Source organism: Planococcus citri, chromosome 5 (genome assembly GCF_950023065.1).
Source record: "Planococcus citri chromosome 5, ihPlaCitr1.1, whole genome shotgun sequence".
NCBI classification, from domain to species: domain Eukaryota; kingdom Metazoa; phylum Arthropoda; class Insecta; order Hemiptera; family Pseudococcidae; genus Planococcus; species Planococcus citri.
Window position 1 is genome coordinate 17,657,108 of NC_088681.1, and position 22,890 is coordinate 17,679,997.

A 22,890-nucleotide genomic window follows, 5' to 3' on the forward strand; every position below is an offset into this window, starting at 1 on the left:
TTAAAAAAAAAGAGTGGAACATTGAATGATTCAGTCGTTCAGAGCTTTTTAACATGTATGATTCTGTAGCCATGAAGCATCCGGGTGTAAATTTAATATCGTGGTTTTTTTGCTCTGACCCCCTGTACAACCTGTTTTGGGAAAAATAGCCCAGTTTCGAGCTTCCAATTTCTGTTGTACTGAGCAATTGTCGTCGATATCCACAACCATTTTAAAGATTCTATTAAGTCGATGTGAATTTTCAAATCTTCTATTTTTGGGTAATTTCACGTTTTGAAAATAATTTTTGTACTATTATCAGTTTTTTCGGCCGTGATAACCTGTTCATTCAATTTTTTCATCAATTTACTAGTGCACAACTTTTGGCAACGTTGAAAAATTCAAGACCATTTGGTTTCCTAATCAATTTTATGCTCGGCAGCTAAGATAATGCTCACTGCTCAATTGTAGGTGATCCAATTTTGAAATATGTAATGCATGATTTCAGCCTGCAAATTCTTACCTTGTCCTTTCCCTCTCTTCGCAAAAGCGAAAAAAATTGCAAGGGATTATTTCACAGAAGATGAACAATTGTCTTGTAGAATTAAATATCAATTATTACTTATCATGAGCTTAATGTGAATTTATATCAACAAAATAATGAAATGGAAGATTTACAAATACCAATAAGTTGTATTAGGTACAAAAATTATCGTTCATTTCTTTTCCATGATTAATGAATTTCTCGCCTGCTCGTAAATTTGATAGGATAGCCGATTTTACTTCTGGTGCTGAGATCCATTTTTATATGTTCTTTAGTGAACTCCTTGACGCTGGTTGATAAATGATAGTTACGTAAAATGAGAGCAATTACCATTTTGTTTGATAACATTGCGTACTTGGCACCTGTTGAACATTCAGCATACATGATAAAAACTGCCATGCTGCATTAGAAAACATCTAAAGCATTAGTATTAATTGTAAGTATAAAACTTCTAAATTAATTCAAAGAATTTCTTTCTTTTTAAACGTCTGGTTACATGTGGTACTCGGAGAGGTTTGCTTTCATTGTTAGGATGATTTTCAAGATGGTATGAATGTTGAGTTGCAAATCATTGTATTTCTTCAGAGATAGTTCTTCGCACGTGTAAGTCTAGATGGAGGTCTTTGTTTCTGCAGTACCATGGCGCATTGGTTATTCGACAAAGGCATTTATTCTGCATCTGCTCAATCATTTCTATATTCGATGATTTTGCAATGCCCCATTGTTGGCAACCATACGTATGTCCAAATAGGTTTGATGATGATTTTGTAAAGTACATAGAAGTTTGTTACTTAATTTATAGTTTTATGTGCAAAGAGTCAGCCCATCTTATCAAGTTATATAGGTATGTATTCTCCAAGTTAATGTCTGGACGACTTGAATTCCCAAATACTTTGTAGAGTTCCTTTGTGGTATCATCATGTTGTTGATGGTGACTGGTAAGTTGCAGATTCTTCGAGTGCGTAGTGAAGATTACATGTTCAGATTTAGATTCATTAATAATTTTGATACCTACTCCTATGTCATTTACTTAGTCATTTTTATAAAAGATTAATGACATTTTGTAGAAATGTAGTGGCAACTGTGATGCCTTTATAAGAGGAAAGTGCAACAATGTCATCAAAAATGTGTAAGTATTATATGGAATGATTGTTTGTTATTTTTATTTACCTATGCAGGATCTTGGTCCATGTCCAAAGCTCAGTCGACTTGTTTTAGGACGTGATTCTTCAGCTTCCTTGCTATAGTTCTCGGGATTAAATTTTTCCGGATTTTTGTACAAATCAGGATCCCAATTTGCAAGTTGTGTCAACCCCAACACTAGTGTGTTTGCAGGAATTATCGCATTATCTGAGCACAGGAAAAAAACAGGATTAATATAGGTCATTGCATAGGTTCACCTCGTTTTCTTCTTTTTGGAACCTTGTAAAAATTGGTTCCTCTTGCCTGGATCTTCCCTAATAGAACACCCTGCCCAATTGACAGGTCCGCAAAAAAGTAACTCAAATCCTTAATTTGCAACAAAACAAATGAATGAAAATAATTTTTTTTTGAAAAATAATTCAACAACATGAGTAAAAAATATTAGTAAAAGCCCTTTCTGAAAATACTTCGGAAAATTAAAACAATAAATCAGGTAATAAAAAAAAAGCGTAATAACGATACCCAAAAATAAAAACTTGGTGGAAGAAATGCCTTTGACCAAAAAATGAAACAAACTGAAATCTAGACCACAAAGAGAGATTTTTTTTATCAAGTCATAAAATGTTGTCGGGAATTGGGCAGATAATTATAAGATACAAAATTTGGCAAAATTGCAATCTTTACAATGCAGTGGACTAACAATAAAAAAATTGCTTTGAAGCACAATAAATGTAGGTACCAGAGCTGAGAATAGTACTCGCTAATAGCTGGTAACTACTGTACCCATGTCCCATACTGTAAATTCCTGCTGCTTGCTAGTACCTGGTAGCGAGTTGAAAAAATTTCAGATCCATTCACATTGTAGCTGGTAGCATGTTGTATGTGTAGCGGGTGTATTGGCATTATCTCGTCATTCATTGCCAACAATCACTGTCAAACGTCAATAACACGCACTTACGACAGGTGCCAAAATGTAACTCCTCCCACTTACCCATTATCAAGTTTTGAGGTGGGTGCGCAGACTAAGTGCGAAAACAATCGGGTTGTGCTCGCTATATGCTGCTATCTAGTGCGCAAATCAACTTGATACCAGCTACTAGCAGGTTAACTGATATTTTAACCAGATACCCGTTAACGGGTAGCGTAACCCTTTTCAGCTCTGTTAGGTACTTACTAGTGGTCTGCTCGGGCCAGTCCAAAAGCCCGCGGGCTGAGCCTGATAAAAGTTGGGTCGGGTAGGGCCGGGCTTGTTGGGCTTTCTCCGGTTCAGGTTTCAGTACGTAACTGGTACTCAAAGCATGCGCTGTGAGTACTCGTAAATAAAGAAGTGTAGCACCATGTTCACATCACAACAATGCCTATTGTTGGGAAAACCATCTCATCCCATCACGCCAACCAACGTTGCAACAAAATTCATCGGAAGTGTTGAAAAATTATTGTTGGGTTGGGATCGGGCCCGTCTGGCTTGTTTTCAGACTTTTGGGGTTGGGCTTTTTGCCGGAGTATTCGGACCTGGGCAGACCACTAGTACTTACTAGAGCTGAAAATGGTTACGCTACCCGCTAACTGGTATCTGGTTAAAATACTGGCTAAACCCGCTAGTGGTTGTATTGGGTTGATTCGGATACAGATAGTAGCGTATAGCGAGTATAACCCGACTGTTTTTGCACTCGGTCTGCGCACGCACCCCAAAATTTGATAATGCTTAAGTGGGAGGAGTTATGCTTTGACACCTGTTGTTTGTATGTGTGATTGACGTTTGACATGATTGATGACAATGATGATGTCATGCCGGTACACCAGCTACACATTCAATGCGCTATCTACTAGTTATATCGTGAACCAGTGCGGCATTTTTTCAACTCGCTACCCGCTACTAGCGAGAAGCGAGAATTTACAATATGGGTACAGTAGTTACCTGCTGTCAGCGAGTACCGTTTTCAGCTCTAGTACTTACATACAACTAGAATAGAATTTTCTTTCATTTTGAAAAACAAAAGTATTTCACTACTTAACCAGGTATGGGCACTGAAGAAATCTGATAAAAGAAGAATAACGGCAGCGGAGATGAAATTCATGAGGAGAACAGCGGGGATGACTCTCAGAGACAGAGTCCCATCTGAGAAAATAACAGCAGATCTCAGAGTGAAACCAGTCGTGAAGAAGATAAAAAAGTAGGTATAGGAAAGATTGGAGGAATCATGTCAAAAGGATGGAGGAAACAAGATCGCCGAAACAGGTCCTCCAATTGTACACCAATGGGGAAAAAAGATGCAGAGGGAGACTAAGGAGGAAACTCGCTGATATCTCAGACTCATCCTCAACAAGTTCCACACCATAGCAGACAGGCCAACAGGCCTACCGCTTATAGGGAAACGATGACAACGATCAGATGTTAGAATTGAAGATGAATGTACAGTGTGTCCGGGGAGTGGTGGAACAAAATTCAGATTTGGATAAGTATAAGCAAGCACAATTTGAAAACATCAACTTCTAAGTTAGGTAGCCAAAAATTCATAATGGCAAAATTTGTTTATTTACCAATTGTACTACCCATTCCCAAGGTCAAAAATACATTTTCTCAATTTTTGTTTCAAATCTGGGTCGCCCCTTGAATTGCAAAGAAAAGCCACTTGTCCATCGGACGTTTGTTAAGTACCTATATCCAAATCTGAAGTTTTGACTCCACTCACCAGACACCCTGTATAGAGAAAAATATTCCCATATTGGTCTACTGAGTATATCTAATGGAAGCAACCTACCGTTCAACTTAATATCCTTATGGATACGTCTGGTCATTAATGCTACTGGATTATACAGTCGTAATGTTTCTTTGACGCATTGTTCCAAATATGGCATATTATTTATGACATCGTTCGGGGTGAATGTGCCATCATCAGTTTCGAATTTGGAAACCTCGTCGTATGCTTTTTGCTGCCATAATACATAATGTTTGGTAAGTACATATATATGTAGTCATTCCTCGTTCATTAGTAGAAAAAAATTTCCCTCCATAAATTTTGTATGTAAATCTGAAATTAATGAATTTACCTGAACATCTTGATGGAGTGCCAACATCAACAGTGTGAAGCTTGTGCTCAATGATGACGTTTCGGTTGCCTTCAATGTGTACAAAATAAGTAGAATGAATAAAGATTTGTGCATTAACTTTCGAGATAGGTACATATTTGGTGGCTGCAGAGATCTTCATACGTATAACTTGAGTACTACTTACAGATGCTATAATGTGCAATAATTCATCTCTGATCCGTGATTCCGTGAAGCTGGTAGGATTTTTAAACTTGTACCGTACTAGAAAGTCGATCATTGTTTTGGATGTGCCGACACTATCGACTGTAACAGAAAATAATATTTAGAGACTTATTACGTACACATCGTTTGTCACTTGAAAACTTGAAGAAAAAATGAGAGAAAATGGTTGCGATTTTAGCCTAAGAATACAAGTAATGATCTGGTAGAATGTGGTGTAAGATGTCCCAATGTTAAGTTAGGTTTAGCATAAGATTTAGTTACCTATATGCAAGATGTTCATAGACATAATATTAGATTTTAGGAACCAATGTGTAAAAGATGTAATTTATTCTTATTCTTACCAATATACTTGTCCCATCCACAAGCTGTTAGGACAGGGGAACCCTCCCCCCCAAAAAAAGTATTTTTCAACATTTTTTAATGAATTAGGATTTTTTTTTTTAAATAGTACATTTTGGCCAAAAATGAGGAAAGAAATGAAAATTTCACAAAAATGACCAGTAGAAAGCTTAAATTTGGGATATTCCCTATTTTCAACCTGCCAAATCGATTGGTAACGGTTTAGAATCATTTGGAACAGTTTTGGAGCCATTAGAAGATTTTTGAAACTTGAAATTTCCACAACATTTTATCAGATGAAGTTGGATGAAAGCCGAAATTTTCTCTACACTTCAATTTTAACACGCTATTGAGTCGACTGGAGATAGTTTCAAGTCTCTTTGGAGCCTCCGGCAATTTTTTGAAAATTACTCAAGCCTCCAGCAGATTTTTTAATGCCTACTTGAAATATCAACAAAATGACACCGAATGGAGTTGGAAAGCTGAAATTCATTTCGTACTCCAATTTCAGTGTAGCAAAAAAATTTTAAAAAGGTTTGCCTTTTATTGCTACGTAGAACTGTCATAGCCAGACGTTCGGTCAAAAACAGCAACAATTCTAGAAATTTGTCAACAGTGCCATAAAGTATCATTTAAAAGCTAACAGTATTGCTTACAATTGTTCTTATTTTGCAAAAAGGTTCAGAAAGTTTGAATTCATTTTCTACAAATTTTTTTGCCGAAACGTTGGAAAGTAATCTCATTTTTTCGCCAATCAATTTCTAAAAAGTCGTGTTTTTTGCTAAAATCGCCAAGGATCAAATTTAAATTAAAATGTTTTGTTTCACAACTTTTTTCCATAAAATTCAATTGCATTTTTTTTTGTTGTAAACTTATAATATTATTAAGTAATGAAGGTAAGATTGAGGAATTTGATTTACTTGGCTTCCTTACCATCGTCAGGTGTAGTACTTTGACGTCGTAGATTCTGGAAATCCTTGATGGTTCTTTTCAATACCTGAAAAAACAAAGAAAGGGTTAAAGTGAAATTTTCGAAATCAAAGGAGGGAGATTGAAAATCCGAGGAGGAGGTCACTCACAGTTGTTGGATAATTCTGCATGTCGTGAATGGTATTGATTTTACGTGTTATATGCAAATAGATCCTATTTATATGATGTGAAATTAGCCAAGGATACTGGAAACGTTTCGTTACGCACTCGATGGAACTACACAAATTTTTTTTTTTTTAAATTTAAGTTCCTGCTATGCTAAAGGTCGTGGTTTATTTTATAATTTCAGTTATGAATCTTACTCATGCACAGAAACGCAGAAGTCCTCTTTCATTTTTCCACCGCTTTCAATTGAATCATCAAATAAAGTTCCTACAGTGAGGCAAGTATAAAAATAAAGTTATAGGTTCTGTGATTAGATTAGGCTGCTTACAATTAGGAAAAAATACAAAAATGATAACTATCATTTGATCGCAATATCTTAATGGTAAATATGAAATTCATTGACGCAGAAATTCTACATTGAATATCCACAACATCGCATTATAAAAACAAGTCAAAATAATATGAGCTGAATTTTTCTCTTTTATTTTTACCCATAATTGTTTCCACATTGAATTTTGAGCAGCAGGTCCAAACATCAATTTCTTCACCACTGTTTGCTACTGCTTTCAAATTTTCGACAAGTTGTAGAGAATGTTTCTCGAAGGTTTCCGCATATTTCAAAAGCATACTCGAGCTGAAAGCTGGCGAAAACATTTTTCTGGATAGCTTCCATTCTTCATCTGAAAATGTTCGCTCATAATTATGGGCGTAAGATTTCATAATAGGTAGGTACTCGTATCTATTTTTGAAATTTAATGAGTTTGTGTAGAAGTAGTGAAGTATACAGAAAAATGAAGATGTCATTGGACAATTTTAAGGATATTCTAGGTACAGCTGACATGGGAACATCTTGAGGTGTCACACTCCGATTTGAACGGGACCGCGATTTTTGGAAAGAGCATAGTCTAAAACCCCCAAAACCGAATTTTCAGCTGCCCAAATTCATTTTTCGATTTTTGGCGAATTTTTGAAAATTCAAAATTGACTGTTTTTGGCGATTTATGCTTTCTTTAAAAAGAACGTACTTGATCAGTAAAAATGGTCAAAAAAAGTCCAAAAACTAATATTAATTACCCAAATCCAAATATTACCATTTCCAGCCATTCTAAAGCCTCCAGCGCGATTTTTCAATTTCTCCAGAATTTTGAATTCGCTCCAGAAGGCGTAAATATGAAGTTGGGCAGCTAAAAATCGAGTTGTGTGTTATACTCGACCCGTTTAACAAGTTTATCCACATGTGAGCCGATTTTGAGAGTGATACCTCAAAAGTGGCTTTTTGACCAGCTTTTATCAAAATTAAAAAAATCCAAAAAATCAAAAGTTTCCCGTTCGTGTGGAAATTTTTGAAATTCACGTGAATCGCTGTATTTTGTCCAAGACTAAGTTCCCAAATCCAAATTTCACAATTTCCCGCCATTCTGGAGCCTCCAGCGCGATTTTACAATTTCTCCAGAATTTTGAATTTGCTCCAGAAGGCGTCGGTATGCAGTTGGGCAGCTAAAAATCGAGTTGTGTATTATACTCGACCTGTTTAACGAGTTTATCTACATTTGAGCCGATTTCGGGAGTGACACCTCAAGAGTGGTTTTTTGACCAGCTTTTTTCAAAATTAAAAAATCCAAAAAATCAAAATATAACTGTTTGGGAGGAAATGTTTGAAATTTGTGAGAATAGCTGTATTTCTTCAAGAACTAACCCCCGGAGCGCAAATTCTACCATTTCCAGCCGTTTTGGAGCGAGAGTGACACCTCAAAAAACCACTCTTGCAGTGTCACTCTCAAAATCGGCTCAAATATGGATAAACTCGTTAAACAGGTCGAGTGCAATATAAAACTCGATTTTTAGCTGCCTAACTGCATATTCACGCCTTCTGGAGCAAATTCAAAATTCTAGAGAAATTGAAAAATCGCGCTGGAGGCTCCAGAACGGCGGGAAATTGTGAAATTTGGATTTGGGGGATTAGTTTGGGACGAAATACAGCGATTCACGTGAACCTCAAAAATTTCCACACAAACGGGAAACTTTTGATTTTTTGGATTTTTTAATTTTGATAAAAGCTGGTCAAAAAGCCACTTTTTAGGTGTTACTCTCAAAATAAGCTCACATGTGGATAAACTTGTTACACAGGTCGAGTATAACACACAACTCGATTTTTAGCTGCCCAACTTCATATTTACGCCTTCTGGAGCAAATTCAAAATTCTGGAGAAATTGAAAAATCGCGCTGGAGGCTCCAGAATGGCTGGAAATGGTTAAATTTGGATTTGGGTAATTAATATTAGTTTTGGGACTTATTTTGACCATTTTTACTGGTCAAGTTCGTACTTCAATAAAAAAGCATAAATCGCCAAAAACAGTCAATTTTGAATTTTCAAAAATTCTCCAAAAATAGAAAAATGAACTTGGGCAGCTGAAAATTTGGTTCTAGGGGTTTTAAACCATGCTCTTTCCAAAAATCGTGGTCCCGTTCAAATCGGAGTGTGACACTTCAAGAGGTTCCCTTGTGAGTTGTTGAAATCTTGACATAAAATCAGTTGTGTTTGTATCTGGGAGAGGAACCTCAACCACTTAGAAGAAGGGCGAAGAGGGTGCCAATGTTCAGATTATTGTTTCAACGTGGGAGCTGTGCGGCTTCAAAGTTCTCCAAAATGACCGAAAATGCAAAATTTCAGTAGCAAATTTTTCCGGTAGTAGGTACGTGGTATAGAATTTTAAACTTTTTTTCAAATTTGTAGTATGTACTTTGAGGGGGCAATCTACGAAAAATTGATTTCAAAATATATAATCTAAATATAACCACGCGCGGTGTTCACGAGTTAAAATTCTGAAAAATTCACAGTTTTAGTCCTTTTTATGTAGAATAACATATCAAAAAATTGGACTGGAATTTTTTTCTTCATTTTCGAGAAAAAAAAATACAAGTTTGGCACTGATTGCAAAAATACCATCAGAAACTTGAAAAATGAAAAATTTTGCATTTTCGAGATATTTTACCAATGTTTAGACGAACATGACGTGAGATATCCCGCCTCCCCCGAATTTGTGAACGAATTGACATGGAATATTATTTTTCGTGTCAAGTATAATTTTATGAGTGAAACATATTGAAAAACTTTCACCGCCTTTTCAATAAACAAAAGCAGAAACCTAAAAAATGAATATTTTTGCATTTTTGAAATATTTCTTTGAATAGAATTATAAAAATTTTCATTCATAAGAATTTCACTTTGAAGACTCAACGCCGGGTTAGGTACCTACACGAATAGTTTCATTAGAAGGGAGCAGACCTGGACATTACTCTTAGGTTTTGAAATTTTCTACACTTCACCACCACTAATACCTATGCTTGTGTATGTGTAATTATAGGTAGGTATAGGTATCTTACATTTGGCAGTTAATATTCCTACACCGAGCCAATCATCTGGTGTACCAAGTAAGTCACGATCCGAACTTAGGTTGAATGTCATCTATTTAAAAAATATCCGAGTGTTAAAAATCTGAGAAAACCGAATTGTGTGAGACATAAAAATACTCACAGCAATATCCTCATGTTTTTTCAAAAATAAACACGGTATGGGGCCGAACCAGTGTACTATGCGATCGTTGAGTTTCATAACTTTTTCTAATTTCGGAAGTATATCTGATGGACAAGTATGTAATGTAAGTACATATAACAATGTAACATTACGAATTATGTGACTGCAAAAATCAGCTTATAAATATTGAAAACAAGTCACATTACCGTCCACGCGTCCAAAGAACATGTGCGCATTTCCGATCAATGGATACGAGGGATGTGAAGGGAACTGTTCGAGTAATTTGTAGAACCTTCTGTTTTTGAGTTTACGAATATAGCTTAACAAAATAACAATCACCGAGATGCAAGCTGATATCTGTATGAAATTCATATTGAAACGGCTAAGTGGAATTAGTTCACGCACAAAAACAAAACCACGCGAATCGAGAATAAACAAGCCATCAGCTATTCGCTGATTGCAAGAGAGTTTTTGCATTTACCTTTTGCTTATTGGGTGATCTAAATTCTAATGCTGTATGCTTTTGAATAGTTCTTCAACAAATCTTGATGTATGATCAATATAATCTCACCTCAGACATAGACGAAATATCGTAATTTATTTTATTTTGAAAAATTATTAATTTTTCTGAATTTACCGTTTCAATTCTTGTATAGATACTTAGAAAGATGCCCGATTTTTATAAAATTAAATTCAAAATAATCTTTGGAATTTTGCTACACGAAATATCGTTATATTTTATTTTGGAAAATTACAATCTTCACATGATCTTCACCGATTCGATTTGTTTTTCGTTGTTGAAAAAAAAAATGAAAGATAAACAACAACAATAATATTTTAAACTTGATTCGAAATTCAGATAAAAACATAAACCTAGCCAATTATTTATGCATATTGCTTAGCATTTTAATAATTAAAATGCTACGACGACGACGACGACGTTGACGACGATGACGATGACGACGTTGACGACTGTGAAAAAGTGGTTACAATAGAGTTTTTTCGCGCTCCGCGCAAAAACTCTAAAAACAAAACTTAATTATTGAACGAAAGCAGGTGATTAATTCGAACGAAGAAATTATCTCAAGAAAGTACATACGTCGAGTTTACTCGTAAGGATTCCAAAATATGAGTAATATTCGCGATCCATAGGTAGTCTCCCTTTTTGTCGGATGTGCCCATCGCCCAATTTGCGAGTATTTACGTCATGTGTTGGGAGGTATTCTTTTATTTTCATGTTACCAATAATTTTTTTTGCTGTAGGAGTTCGAGTACGTTGAGCAAATTTTACTTTACGCGTTTCATTTACATAATGATTCGTGTTCAAATGCGTTCGAGGTTACAACCAAGTTGTTCAAATTTTTTTCTAATAATGCAATTTGCACATTCTTGTAGGTAATTAACAAGGGTTACATGCAGTTATAGGTTTTTTTTTGCATCTGCGTTTAATCACCGAGGAACGGATATGTATGCCTAGAAAATTGTAATCTAAATATGTAAACAAAAATTTATCACCTATGTAGAAATACGTAGATACTCGACCAGGTAACTGATAGAAAAATTAGTGCCCTGGAAAAAAAAAATGTAATTTCTGCTTATTAAGGTAATTAGTAAGTATCTTGAAATACTCTAATTAGGTGAATTGGATTTAATTTTAAAAAAATGTTCATAACAGAACAGTTCAAGAATTCGTTTATGCGTCGGAATTTTTTAAAATAATTCCGTTTTCAAGAAAAAACTTTCACATGCCCTTCAAATCATACCTACATTGGTCTTTCAGTAAAAGAACCCCTCAAAATTGAAAAAAATCAAAAAAAAAATTAGAATGGAAATTTTTTGTTGAACTCCTGAATGAAGTTGGCTCTCCAGCATAAAGTTCCAAAAATGTGGGAAAAATGCAAAAAAAAATAATAATAATAAAAAATTGATGTCTGTAGAAATTTTTTGAAAATTTTCTTCGTTGATGATCCCACATAACTATAATCAATACTTATATTTTTATCAGGTAATAATTGGAAGTATTTTTTGGATCAAAAATCATATTAAGTATAAGAAAGGTATCTCAGAAACAACTCACGATTTTGACTTGCGAGGAAAACCCTTAAGCCCTTTGGAGGCTATCTAGGTTCCAATGTTGGGAAAAGAAATTGGTTTGAAAAGTGTAATAGGGTACGCTGCCCGATTGACCAAATCACAAAAAAGTTGAGCTTTCAAAGAAAAATTATTTTAGAGAATGAAAGTTTTGAAAAAGCTCAAATCTTTAATTTCCAACAAAACAAATATAAATTGGGAATTTTTTTCAAAAATAATTCAACAACAAGAGTAAAAAACATTATTTAAAAGCTGTTTTGGGAAATATTTAAAAAAATTAATAATAAAAAAATCGTTATAACGATGGTAAAAAAGGTCATCAGGCAGTTCCCAGTTGAGTAAGGATGATAAAAACTTGGTAAGTAAATGAAATGCCATTTGATCAAAAAATGAAAAAAAACCATAAATCTAGGGTGCAAATAAGAGAGGATTTAAGTCATAAACCTAGATAGCCTCCAAAGGGTTAAAAATTTGGTTGAGCTAAAGAGTAGGTACCTATATTTTATTACCTACTAAAATTTTTGAATAATTTGTTTTGTACTTAATACGTTCAACTTTGAATCAAAAGTAAGGTAACTGCACTCCCCAAATGAGAGTGGGGTTTAGGTAAGTATGATTCTTTTTTGGAGAATTTTTGTTGGTTATGTATTTTATGGCACTTAAAAAATGTAATCGGGTTATTACAATTTCCGTTCTGCTACGCCTAAGTTCGTGTTTTATTTATGATACCTACTCATGCAAAGCATTACCCAAAAAACACCGAATGACGTCTCTGTAGTGACGTAAATACCAAAAAAAAAGTGATCAAGATTAGCTGCTTGCACTTGAAAAAAAAGGCATTGGATATTCGATTGTATCTAAAATTTTGATAATGAGGTCACTTGTGTGGAAATCCGCAACCAGTACAGATTACGTACCTACGTCATCATAGGTACCTAATTAAAAACAAATCAAAAATAAAAGCTGAATTTTTCTTTTTTTTTTAAACCTGAAATTGCGACCATGGATGCTTTCCTCAATAAGTTTGCCGTATGGTTTCGAACTTTCGACAAGGTTTATGGAATATTTTTCAAATAGTCTGACATTTCGGCATCATCAGCATCCCTCTCTCTCTTCGCAAAAACGAAGAAGCATGTAAGGGATCATTTCACAGAAGATGAACAATTTTCTTGTAGAATTATAGGCATTGTTATGCGTTTAATTAATCTGAAATCGTTCGTACAAAATTATAAAATAAAAGATTCACAAATACCGATAAGTTGTAAATACCTATTACAGAAATTATCATTTAATTTTTTTCCATGATTAATGAACTTCTCGCTCGCCTTCTCGTAAATTTGACAGGATAGCCAATTTTACTCTGGGTGCTAAGATCCATTTTTAAATGTTCTTTAGTGAACTCTTTGACACTGGTGGATAAATGATAGTTGCGTAAAATGAGAGCCATTAGCATTTTGTTAGATAACATCGCGTACTTGGCACCTGTTGAACATTCAGCATACACGATAAAAACTGCCATATGACAGTCCGGCATATGACAACAGGAGTAATTGTACCCCCCCCACCCGCCGATCCTCCGGGACAACTTTTTTCTTAAAGGGGACATCCTAAGGAACATTTGAAAGCAAACTTGCCCAAAAAAAAGTTGGTCTTACTTACAAAATAGCGGCCATTTTGATTGACAGGTCAGCCGAAATCGCAGATTTTGCGTTTCAACATAGGACTTGCACGCAATTTTTCAAACTTTACAAAGGTAGATCGAAAGGTCATGCAAACATTTATCACCTGTCAAAATTTCAAGTGCTAAAGTGCGTTTTTCGATTTTTGGTGAATTTTTAAAAATCGTATTTTGGCCAAAAATGAGGGAAAAAATCAGAATTTTACCAAATTGACCCAGAAAGCTGAAATATGGGATATACCCTATTTTCGGCATGCCAAATCGATTGGGAACGGTTTCAACCCGTTTTGAGGAGTTCTGGAGCCTCCAGCAGATTTTTGAAATTCGAAATTCCCAGAAAATTACATCAAATTGGCCGGAGTTGTAAAGCTGAAATTTATTCTAAGAACTAATTGAAGGGTTCCTTTCCAAGTCGGCCTAAGTCCATTTTTTTCGTTTCGAGAAAAACACAAATAAGTGTTTTTCTCGCCCTTCCGCTTCAATAATAAATTATGTGATTATATGGTTGTGAAGCTTGATCTTTCTGCTTTAAAGTACCGTATTGGTATTTTTTTAATTTTGCGTATTTTCAGCTCCAGAGCGCGTCAAACAGTCAGAAAAAGTGGACTTAGGCCCATTTGGAATTATCTGATGTTAAAAATTTCGAAAAAGAGCTGAAAAACGCGTTTTTTCAAAAAAAAATTCACGAATCATTAATTTAATACATTTCTGAAACAATTTCATTCGAAGCACCTTCAAATTTCGTCTCTCGAAAATCGTTGAAAAACTTGAAAAAAAAACCGGCACAACCGCACTTGTATACAAATTCTTAAAAAATGTATGATTTAGGCCACTTTGGAATAATCAGCTGTTTTTTCGAGCCGGCAAAACAGCGCTCCTGAGCGAAAAAAGTAACGCCAGGTGTTGGGACAAGGTGATAAAGGTGTTAACCGACCTGTACCAGCAGATGGCGCTGCTAACTCAAAAATGATAAAAATTGACTTAGGCCGACTTGGAAAGGAACCCTTCAATTTCAATACGCCACGAAGTATTGCAGGTAAATTTAAAGTCGTTTTGGAGCCTCCAGCGTTTTTTTTAAACTCCTGAAGCCTCCAGCAGATTTTCGAAACTTTATACATATTTTTATCATTTCATTAAATGGAGATGTAAGGCTGAAATTTACTCTACACTCCAATTTTAACACCCTCTGAAGACGACTTCAGGTGGGTTAAATTGTCATTTTAGAGCCTCCAGCGATTTTTTTAAAAATTACTGGAGCCTCCAGTAGATTTTTGAAACTTGAAATTTCCCCAAAATTTCATCAAACTGAGATGGAGAGCCAAAATTCATTCTGCAAACTAATTTCAATACGCTACGAAGTTGACTGCTGGTGGATTTCAAGTCGTTTTGGAGCCTCCAGCGACTTTTTTGAAAATTTTACTGGAGCCTCCAGTAGATTTTTGAAACTTGAAATGTCCTCAACATTGAATTATGAAATGGAGTTGGCAAGCTGAAATTTACTTCGCAGACTACATGGTGGTTTCAAATGGTTTTGAAGCGTCCAGCTACTTTTAGGAAATTTCAATTTTTCAAAAAAACGTCATACAACCTTTCAAAAAGTCACTGGAGGCTCTAAAATGACTTGAACCCACCTGAAGTCGTCTTCAGAGGGTGTTGAAATTGGAGTGTAGAGTAAATTTCAGCTTTCCATCTCCATTATTTGATGAAATTTTGTGAAAATTTAAAATTTCAAAAATCTGCTGGAGGCTCCAGTAATTTTCAAAAAAGTCACTGGAGGCCCAAAAATGAATTGAACTCACCTGAAGTCGTCTTCAGAGGGTGTTAAAATTGGAATGTAGAGTAAATTTCAGCTTTCCATCTCCACTTGATGAAATTTTGATAAAAATATATAAAGTTTCGAAAATCTGATGGAGGCTTCAGGAGTTTTCAAAAGAACGCTGGAGGCTCCAAAACGACTTGAAAATGGAATTTTCTGGGAATTTCGAATTTCAAAAATCTGCTGGAGGCTCCAGAACTGCTCAAAACGGGTTGAAACCTTTTTTAATCGATTTGGCATGTCGAAAATAGGGTATATCCCAAATTTCATCTTTCTGGGTCAATTTGGTAAAATTCTGATTTTTTCCCTCATTTTTGGCCAAAATACGATTTTCAAAAATTCACCAAATATTGAAAAACGCACTTTAGCGCTTGAAATTTTGACAGGTGATAAATTTTTGCATTATCTTTCGATCTAACTTTGTAAAGTTTGAAAAATTGCGTGCAAGTCCTATGTTGAAACGCAAAATCTGCGATTTCGGCTGACCTGTCAATCAAAATGGCCGCCATTTTGTGAGTAAGGCCAACTTTTTTTTGCGCAAGTTTGCTTTAAAATGTTCCTTAGGATGTCCCCTTTAAGAAAAAAGTTGTCCCGGAGGATCGGCGGGGGGGGGGTGCAATTACTTCTATTGTCATATGCCGGACTATGATACATGAGGGTTTTTTTTTTTTTTTTTTTGAGAAACGTTCAAGTATTATTGGAATAATTGTTTTTTGTTTACCTATGCAGGATCTTGGCCCATATCCAAAGTTCAGTCGACTTGTTTTCGGTCGTGCTTCTTCCGCTTCCTTGCTGAAATTCTGGGGATCAAATTTTTCCGGATTTTTGTATACGTCAGGATCCCAATTTGCAAATTGTATCAACCCCAGCACTAGTGTATTTGCAGGAATTATCGCATTATCTGAGCATAGGAATAAAAACACGATTATCTAGTACCTAATAAATGTGTTTCAAACTTACACGATGTTATTTGATATGGTACGAGAACTTTTGACTATAAATTCTGAAAAACTCACAACTATACTCAATGTTTACAATTCGTTCAATGAATTGTTAATACTCATAATATATAATTATATTAATACAATTTAAAAATTCTCAATGGAAAAGCAAACAAAAGACTAGAATTTTATGAAAAATGTGCGAATTTTGGTACGACGAATTTCGAAGAACAAACGAATTATAACACAAGTGGTTTGGGTAATCTACAACAGTATTTTCCCAGGCATAAATAGAATCCCAGTTGTGTTTCTCATCTACCTGATTTTTAGAGATGAAACCAAAGATCTACTTCTTTGAGGAGGGAAGCAGGTGGATGCTGATCAAATATTTTCCAACTGATATAACGATGAGTAAAAAAAAATACCAATTTTGCCGAATAAAACGGCGAATGTTGAAAAAGGGCAAAAGTTTTCGAAAATTAGTACTTCAAGATGTGAAAAAACATTTTTTTTTTTCAGTGAAGAATCCAGTTTTTTGTCTTTAATAAATTTTTCCAAGTTGCCAAAAATGAAATTTTAAAATTCGATTTATCTTTTTGAATTTTTGGCATAATTTAAAATTAAACTTTGGATATGCTTTGCATCAGGGCTTTGCCCTTTCTAAATTCTATTATTTCAGATGCTTCTTTGAAGTAGAAAGTATAATTTTTCATTATTTAAAAACCCTTCAACTCAAATTGGGTCACATGGGGGAGGGGGGGTAAAATTCAAAATTTATACAAAAAAAGTCGACCAATATGTCAACTCAAATTTTGCCCATTTCATCAGAAAAGTAACTTCAAGCCTTTTCAACAATTCTCAATTCTGTAGGTACTGAAAATATTTGAAGGAGGAAAATATGAAGATGAGAAATTTCTCAATTTTATTTTGACAACGATATTTTTCTGTGAATCGTACTCTGTCTAGTGTCTATAAATATGTAATAATTTTTGTATTTTCAAAATGAAATTTCGTATCATGTCAACTGTACCTACTCCTAAATCTACTACCCCCTTTTTTTGCCCCTGAGAAGAACACAGATTGCTAACTCCTATAAAACGTGTACCTATCTAATGGAAGCAACCTACCATTCAATGTAATATCCTTATGCATACGTCTGGGCATTGCTGCTACTGGACTATACAGCCGTATTGTTTCATTGATGCATTGATCCAAATATGGCATATTGTTGATGACGTCGTTCGGGGTAAATGTGCCATCATCAGTTACGAGTTTGGAAACCTCGTCGAATGCTTTTTGCTGTAATCATGCATAATGTTACAGTCGTTTATGAGTAAATCAGAACTTTAATAATGAATTTACCTGAACATCTTGATGGAGTGCCAACATAAAAACTGTAAAGCTAGTGCTCATTGATGACGTTTCGACTGCCTTAAATGCATATAAAATAAGTAAAATCAAGATTTGTATAATGTATATTAAATCTCGAGACATGTGGTAGGTAGCTGCAGAGATTTTCTTCATATGTACATATAATTTAAGTACTATTTACCGCTGCTATAATGTGCAATACTTCATCTCTCATACGTGTTTCCGTGAAGTTGCTGGAATTTTTAAACCAATACCGTACCAGAACATCGATCATTGTATTGGATGTGTCGACTGTAACATCAAATAATATTTGGAGGCTTTACTACACATCATTTCTCATTTGAATACTTATTTGAAGGCGAAAAGAAGAAAATGGTTTCGATGAGTTTTCAAAAACTTGAAGTACATTTTTTGTATACTTTTTTTTAATCCAAGTCGATGTTTAAATTGGGGTACAGGATGAATTTCAGTTTTCTAAATTCATCAGGTAAGATTCTAAGCAAATTTCAATTTTCAGAAATTTGCTGGACATTTCAGGAACTATGCATTTACGTGAAACGATTCTAACCAGTTTCTAATCTTTTTTTTGAGAGGGGGGGGGGGACAATAAAGTATATTTTAAGATTTTTGTAAAATTTTCTTACCCTCATCAGGTGTATTACTGTCACGTCGTACATTCTGGAAATTCTTGATGGTTTTTTTCAGTATCTGAAAAAAAGAAGAGTTTTTATGAAATTTTCGAAGTCGAAAGAAAAAATCAAATTGAAAATACAAAATAGTTAGGTACCGTTGTTGGATAATACTGCAAGTCGTGGATGGTATTGATTTTGCCTATTATGTGTAAAAAGATCCTATTTAATCGATGTGAAAGCAGCCAAGGATACTGTAAACGTTTTATAGGGTACTGGATGGCACTACACAAATGTTATAGTTTTTTTTATTAGAGTTCATGCTACGCTAAAGGTCGTGATTTATTTGCTAATTTCAGTTATGAAACTTAACTTACTCATGTGCAGCAAAGCAAAATTTCTCTCTCATTTTTCCATCGGTTTCAATTGAATCACCAAATAAAGTTCCTGTAGCCAAAAAAAAAATTATAGGTATACTGCAATTAGATTAGGTAGCTGCTTACGTTTGGAAAAAAGCATAATGATTTATCATTTGATAACAATAAATTCAAAACAAGCTGAAATGAGAAATGAATTTTTCTCTTTTTTTTTACCCATAATTGTGTCCATGGAGAGTCTTGTTAAGCAGTTAAAAACATCAATTTCTTCACCACTGTTTGCTGCTGATTTCAAATTGTCGACAAATTTTAGAGAATGTTTCTCGATGACTTCCGCATATTTCAAAAGCATATTCGAGCTGAAAGCTGGCGAAAACATTTTTCTGGACATCTTCCATTCTTCATCTGAAAATTTTCACTCATAATGGCATACGATTTCATTGATTCAAGTAGGTTCAAATATAACTAATATAAGGAATTAATCGTTCATACGAATTAAAATCTTGAAAATGAAGAAGTACTACCTATATCCATAACTATTCGACTACCCAACTCCGATCGAACTGGAATTATTGCACTCAAATTTTTTTCACAAAATCTACACACCCAGTAAGTAAGAAACCCGCAATCCATGTTTGGTTCCAGCCCCCTCAGGGGGTGGATTGGGGGGGGGGCTTTCCATTATTTTCACATTGTTTCGAGGTACACAATTTCAGCAGCGCATTGCTGCAAAACTATGATACTTTGATCAAAACTGATTTCACAGTTCAAAAGGGTATTGAATTTTAAACTTTTAAAGCATTTTGAAATTTTCAAAATTTGAAAGTTGAACAGAACTATCGAATTGAAAGTTCAAATTTCAAAATGCCGCTGTAAGTGGGAGCTACCATTTAAAATTCTGAAAAAATTTCCATAGATATACCTTTTGATGCTTTTTGGAAATATTCAAGTTTTGAGATGGGATCTCTTGATGGAAGGGGAGCTTATCCACCCCCAATTTTGGGCTAAACTTTCGAAATGAAATCTGGGGCATGTGATATATCGAATTCTATGTTTATGGTGACGTTGAACACGAATATGACGTCAGATTTTGATAGGGCCTCATCCACGGCCCCCCGCACCTCTCCAAAGGGGGTAAAATTTCAAAAAAGTGTTTTGTTCGTGCGACACGTGGAATAGTATGTTATTGGTGACGCTGAACACGAACATGACGTCAGATTTTTGATTGGACCGGTCCACAGCCCCCAGCACCTCCCCAAAGGGGGTGATCCCCAAAAAAAAGGACTACATTTGTGTGACACATGAAATATATGTTTTCGATATCGCTGAACACGAATTGCTATTCCACGTGTTGCACGAACAAAACACTTTTTTGAAATTTTACCCCCTTGGGGAGGTGCTGGGGGGCCATGGATGGGGCCCTATCAAAAATCTGACGTCATATTCGTGTTCAACGTCACCCTCAACATAGAATTCGATATATCACATGGCCCAGATTTTATTTCGAAAGTTTAGCCCAAAATTGGGGGTTCCATCAAGAGATCCCATCTCGAAACTTGAATATTTCGAAAAAGCATCAAAAGGTATATCTATGGAAATGTTTTCAGAATTTTAAATGGTAGCTCCCATTTACAGCGCCATTTTGAAATTTGAACTTTCAAATTTTGAAAATTTCAAAATGCTTAAAAAGTTTAAAATTCAATACCTACCCTTCCGAACTATGAAATTAGTTTTGGTCGAAGTATCATAGTTTTGGAGCAATGCGCTGCTGAAGTTGAATACCTCGAAACAATGTGAAAATAATGGAAACCCCCCCCACCCGCCCCCTGAGGGGGCTGGGACCAAACTGATTGCGGGTTTCTTATAATTACTGCGGTTTTCTTACTTACTGGGTGAGTAGATGTTGTAAAAAAAAATTGAACGAAACCGAAAGACCTGACTCAAAAACGTTGGTCGATTTGACATGGAATGACCCACTTCAGAATATTATAAATTTTCATCTGCCGAAGTTGGTTTTTCGTTTTTTGACAAAGTTTGAAAATGGAGGAAATGGTACACCTATGTTAAAATTGTGCAAAAAGAGCAAGCATTGAGATAAAAATCTGAAACTCACTTTATATACTCAAGTCACCTCTCCGAATCATTTGACACCATTTTCAAGCCAATCTGGAGCCTCCAACAAAAGATTGACTTTTCTGCAGCCAGTTCAAATCGCCCCAGAAGGCGATGTAATCAACTTCAGCAGCTGAAAATTTAATCCTATCATGAGTTTCGTATTCCAAATCGATTAAGGTCGGTTAATCGAAAATCCAAAGTGACGTGTGAAAAAGTGTATTTTTTAGAGGTTTTAAAAAATCTCAAATTTTCAAATAATTCCAAAATTGTCGAATTTTTGTAACAAATTGCTCAAAGCTTCGTGTACCTTCTAAATTCGACTCAGAACCTCTGACAAAAGTTGGCTTTTCTCCAGCGATTTTCCAGCGATTTCAAATCACTCCCAAAAACATCGTAATCAACTTCGACAGCAGAAAATTTGGTTTTAAGGTCTGAATGACATGCTCTTTCAGTGAGCCAAATTTCAGCTCGATCGGAGTTGACGAACTGTAAAGGTTTCCTTGTTAGTAATTGTCCATTAAATCTCCCCATTCTTGTTGTGTACCTGCAAATTAGAGGTACCTAGATGACTTACATTTGGAGGTCAATATCCCTACACCGAGCCAATCATCTGGTGTTCCAAGTAAGTCACGATCCGAACTTAGGTTGTACGTCATCTACATATTTAAAGAACATGATTGTTAAAAATATGAGAAAACCAAGTTATACTTATAAGACGTGAAAATACTCACAGCGATATCTTCGTGTTTTTTCAAAAATAAACACGGTATGGGACCGAACCAGTGTACTACGCGATCATTGAGCTTCATAATTTTTTCCAATTTTGGAAGTATATCTGATGGACAATAGGTAATGTAAATGTAACATTATAGGTGACTATAAAGATGAGCTTAAATACTGCAAACGATCAGTCAAGTTACCGTCCATGGATCCAAAAAACATGTGCGCATTTCCGATCAATGGATACGTGGGATGTGATGGGAACTGTTCGAGTAATTTGTAGAACCTTTTGTTTTTGAGTTTACGAATGTAGCTTAACAAAATAACAATTACAGAGATGCAAGCTGATATCTGTATGAAATTCATATCGAAACGGGAGACACGCACAAAAACAAAACCACGCGAATAAAAAGCAGAATATGAATTGTTGAACTTCTAAACTGGGTAGACATAGTTCTTGTCGAACGGGACATTTCTATGTTAGATACAGTTACGAATATTTTAATTATAGGTCTATGTATTTATTGGGGTTTTCCATTTTTATAAAATAACATGTTGCTGCTAAAGTGCTAAGTTTACGAATGAGGAGTACACAGGTAAAAAACTAGGGTACCTAACTGGTTTTTTTGCAAATTTTACAGGAGAGCGTATTAAAGATTGAAATTTTCTCAGTTTGAAAGTACACATAATTATTATTCGGCGTGAGATTTGTTTCAGACATGTTCGAAAATATCACACAGGAGCAAACAGCATATCACAAAAGCATTTTTAAACTAACACACTTTCGAAGAATTTTGAGCCCGAAATTGGTCCATGATTTTTGGGATTTTCAAAAATGGTGAGAATTAACCGATCAAAATTTCTATTTGATTTTTTTGAGCAATTTTGACTAATTTTGAGCTTATAGAAGTCATGATTTTTAAGACTTTTGTAAAAGGTGCGATGCAATCTATTCAAATAGCGTAAAATGTACGCAGAAAATCGAAAACTTCCATCGGAATTTTTTTAGAGCAGTTTTTAAGAATTTTGAACCAATGAAACTAGGTCAAAATGTCTAGAACTTTTGCAAAAGGTGTGATTCGACTCATCGTAATGATCTTTATAAATTATAATTAGGCCTATATTTTTTTAGGGTTTCTGAAAAAAGTTGAACGCAAGCTAATGAATCACATTTTTGGCAGAACTTCAAGGAATTTTCATCAGAACTTCTTTTTGAACTATTTAAAGCAATTTTGAGTACAAAA

At 35.0% G+C, this 22,890-nt stretch overlaps 2 protein-coding genes across 2 annotated transcripts; both read right to left on the minus strand.

Moving 5' to 3' along the window:
* Positions 1 to 601: 601 nt before the first annotated feature.
* Positions 602 to 10,361, minus strand: LOC135846409 (cytochrome P450 4g1-like). The gene is made up of 12 exons (XM_065365489.1): positions 10,115 to 10,361; positions 9,909 to 10,012; positions 9,758 to 9,839; positions 6,865 to 7,053; positions 6,571 to 6,640; positions 6,358 to 6,484; positions 6,212 to 6,275; positions 4,902 to 5,020; positions 4,718 to 4,786; positions 4,429 to 4,600; positions 1,694 to 1,873; positions 602 to 885 (listed from the first exon to the last, which is right to left on the minus strand). The coding sequence occupies exons 1-12, from the start codon at positions 10,278 to 10,280 to the stop codon at positions 713 to 715; spliced, it is 1,515 nt and encodes a 504-aa protein (XP_065221561.1). The 5' UTR covers positions 10,281 to 10,361; the 3' UTR covers positions 602 to 712.
* Positions 10,362 to 13,144: 2,783 nt separating this feature from the next.
* Positions 13,145 to 22,122, minus strand: LOC135846410 (cytochrome P450 4g1-like). Its single transcript, XM_065365490.1, has 12 exons — positions 21,847 to 22,122; positions 21,658 to 21,761; positions 21,501 to 21,582; positions 19,028 to 19,216; positions 18,812 to 18,881; positions 18,593 to 18,719; positions 18,450 to 18,513; positions 17,987 to 18,096; positions 17,797 to 17,865; positions 17,562 to 17,733; positions 16,215 to 16,394; positions 13,145 to 13,481 (listed from the first exon to the last, which is right to left on the minus strand). The coding sequence occupies exons 1-12, from the start codon at positions 22,010 to 22,012 to the stop codon at positions 13,288 to 13,290; spliced, it is 1,527 nt and encodes a 508-aa protein (XP_065221562.1). The 5' UTR covers positions 22,013 to 22,122; the 3' UTR covers positions 13,145 to 13,287.
* Positions 22,123 to 22,890: the final 768 nt, after the last annotated feature.

Coding starts and splice junctions, on each gene's coding strand:
- LOC135846410 (XM_065365490.1), bottom strand. CDS start 22,012: ATGAATTTCATACAGATATCAGCTTGCATCTCTGTAATTGTTATTTTG. Junction 21,762..21,846: donor GTTTTTTGGATCCATGGACG/GTAACTTGACTG, acceptor ATTGTCCATCAG/ATATACTTCCAAAATTGGAA. Junction 18,097..18,449: donor CAGTAATACACCTGATGAGG/GTAAGAAAATTT, acceptor TTGATGTTACAG/TCGACACATCCAATACAATG.
- LOC135846409 (XM_065365489.1), bottom strand. CDS start 10,280: ATGAATTTCATACAGATATCAGCTTGCATCTCGGTGATTGTTATTTTG. Junction 7,054..9,757: donor AGGAATATTAACTGCCAAAT/GTAAGATACCTA, acceptor GAACATTTTCAG/ATGAAGAATGGAAGCTATCC. Junction 6,641..6,864: donor CAATGTGGAAACAATTATGG/GTAAAAATAAAA, acceptor GCCTCACTGTAG/GAACTTTATTTGATGATTCA.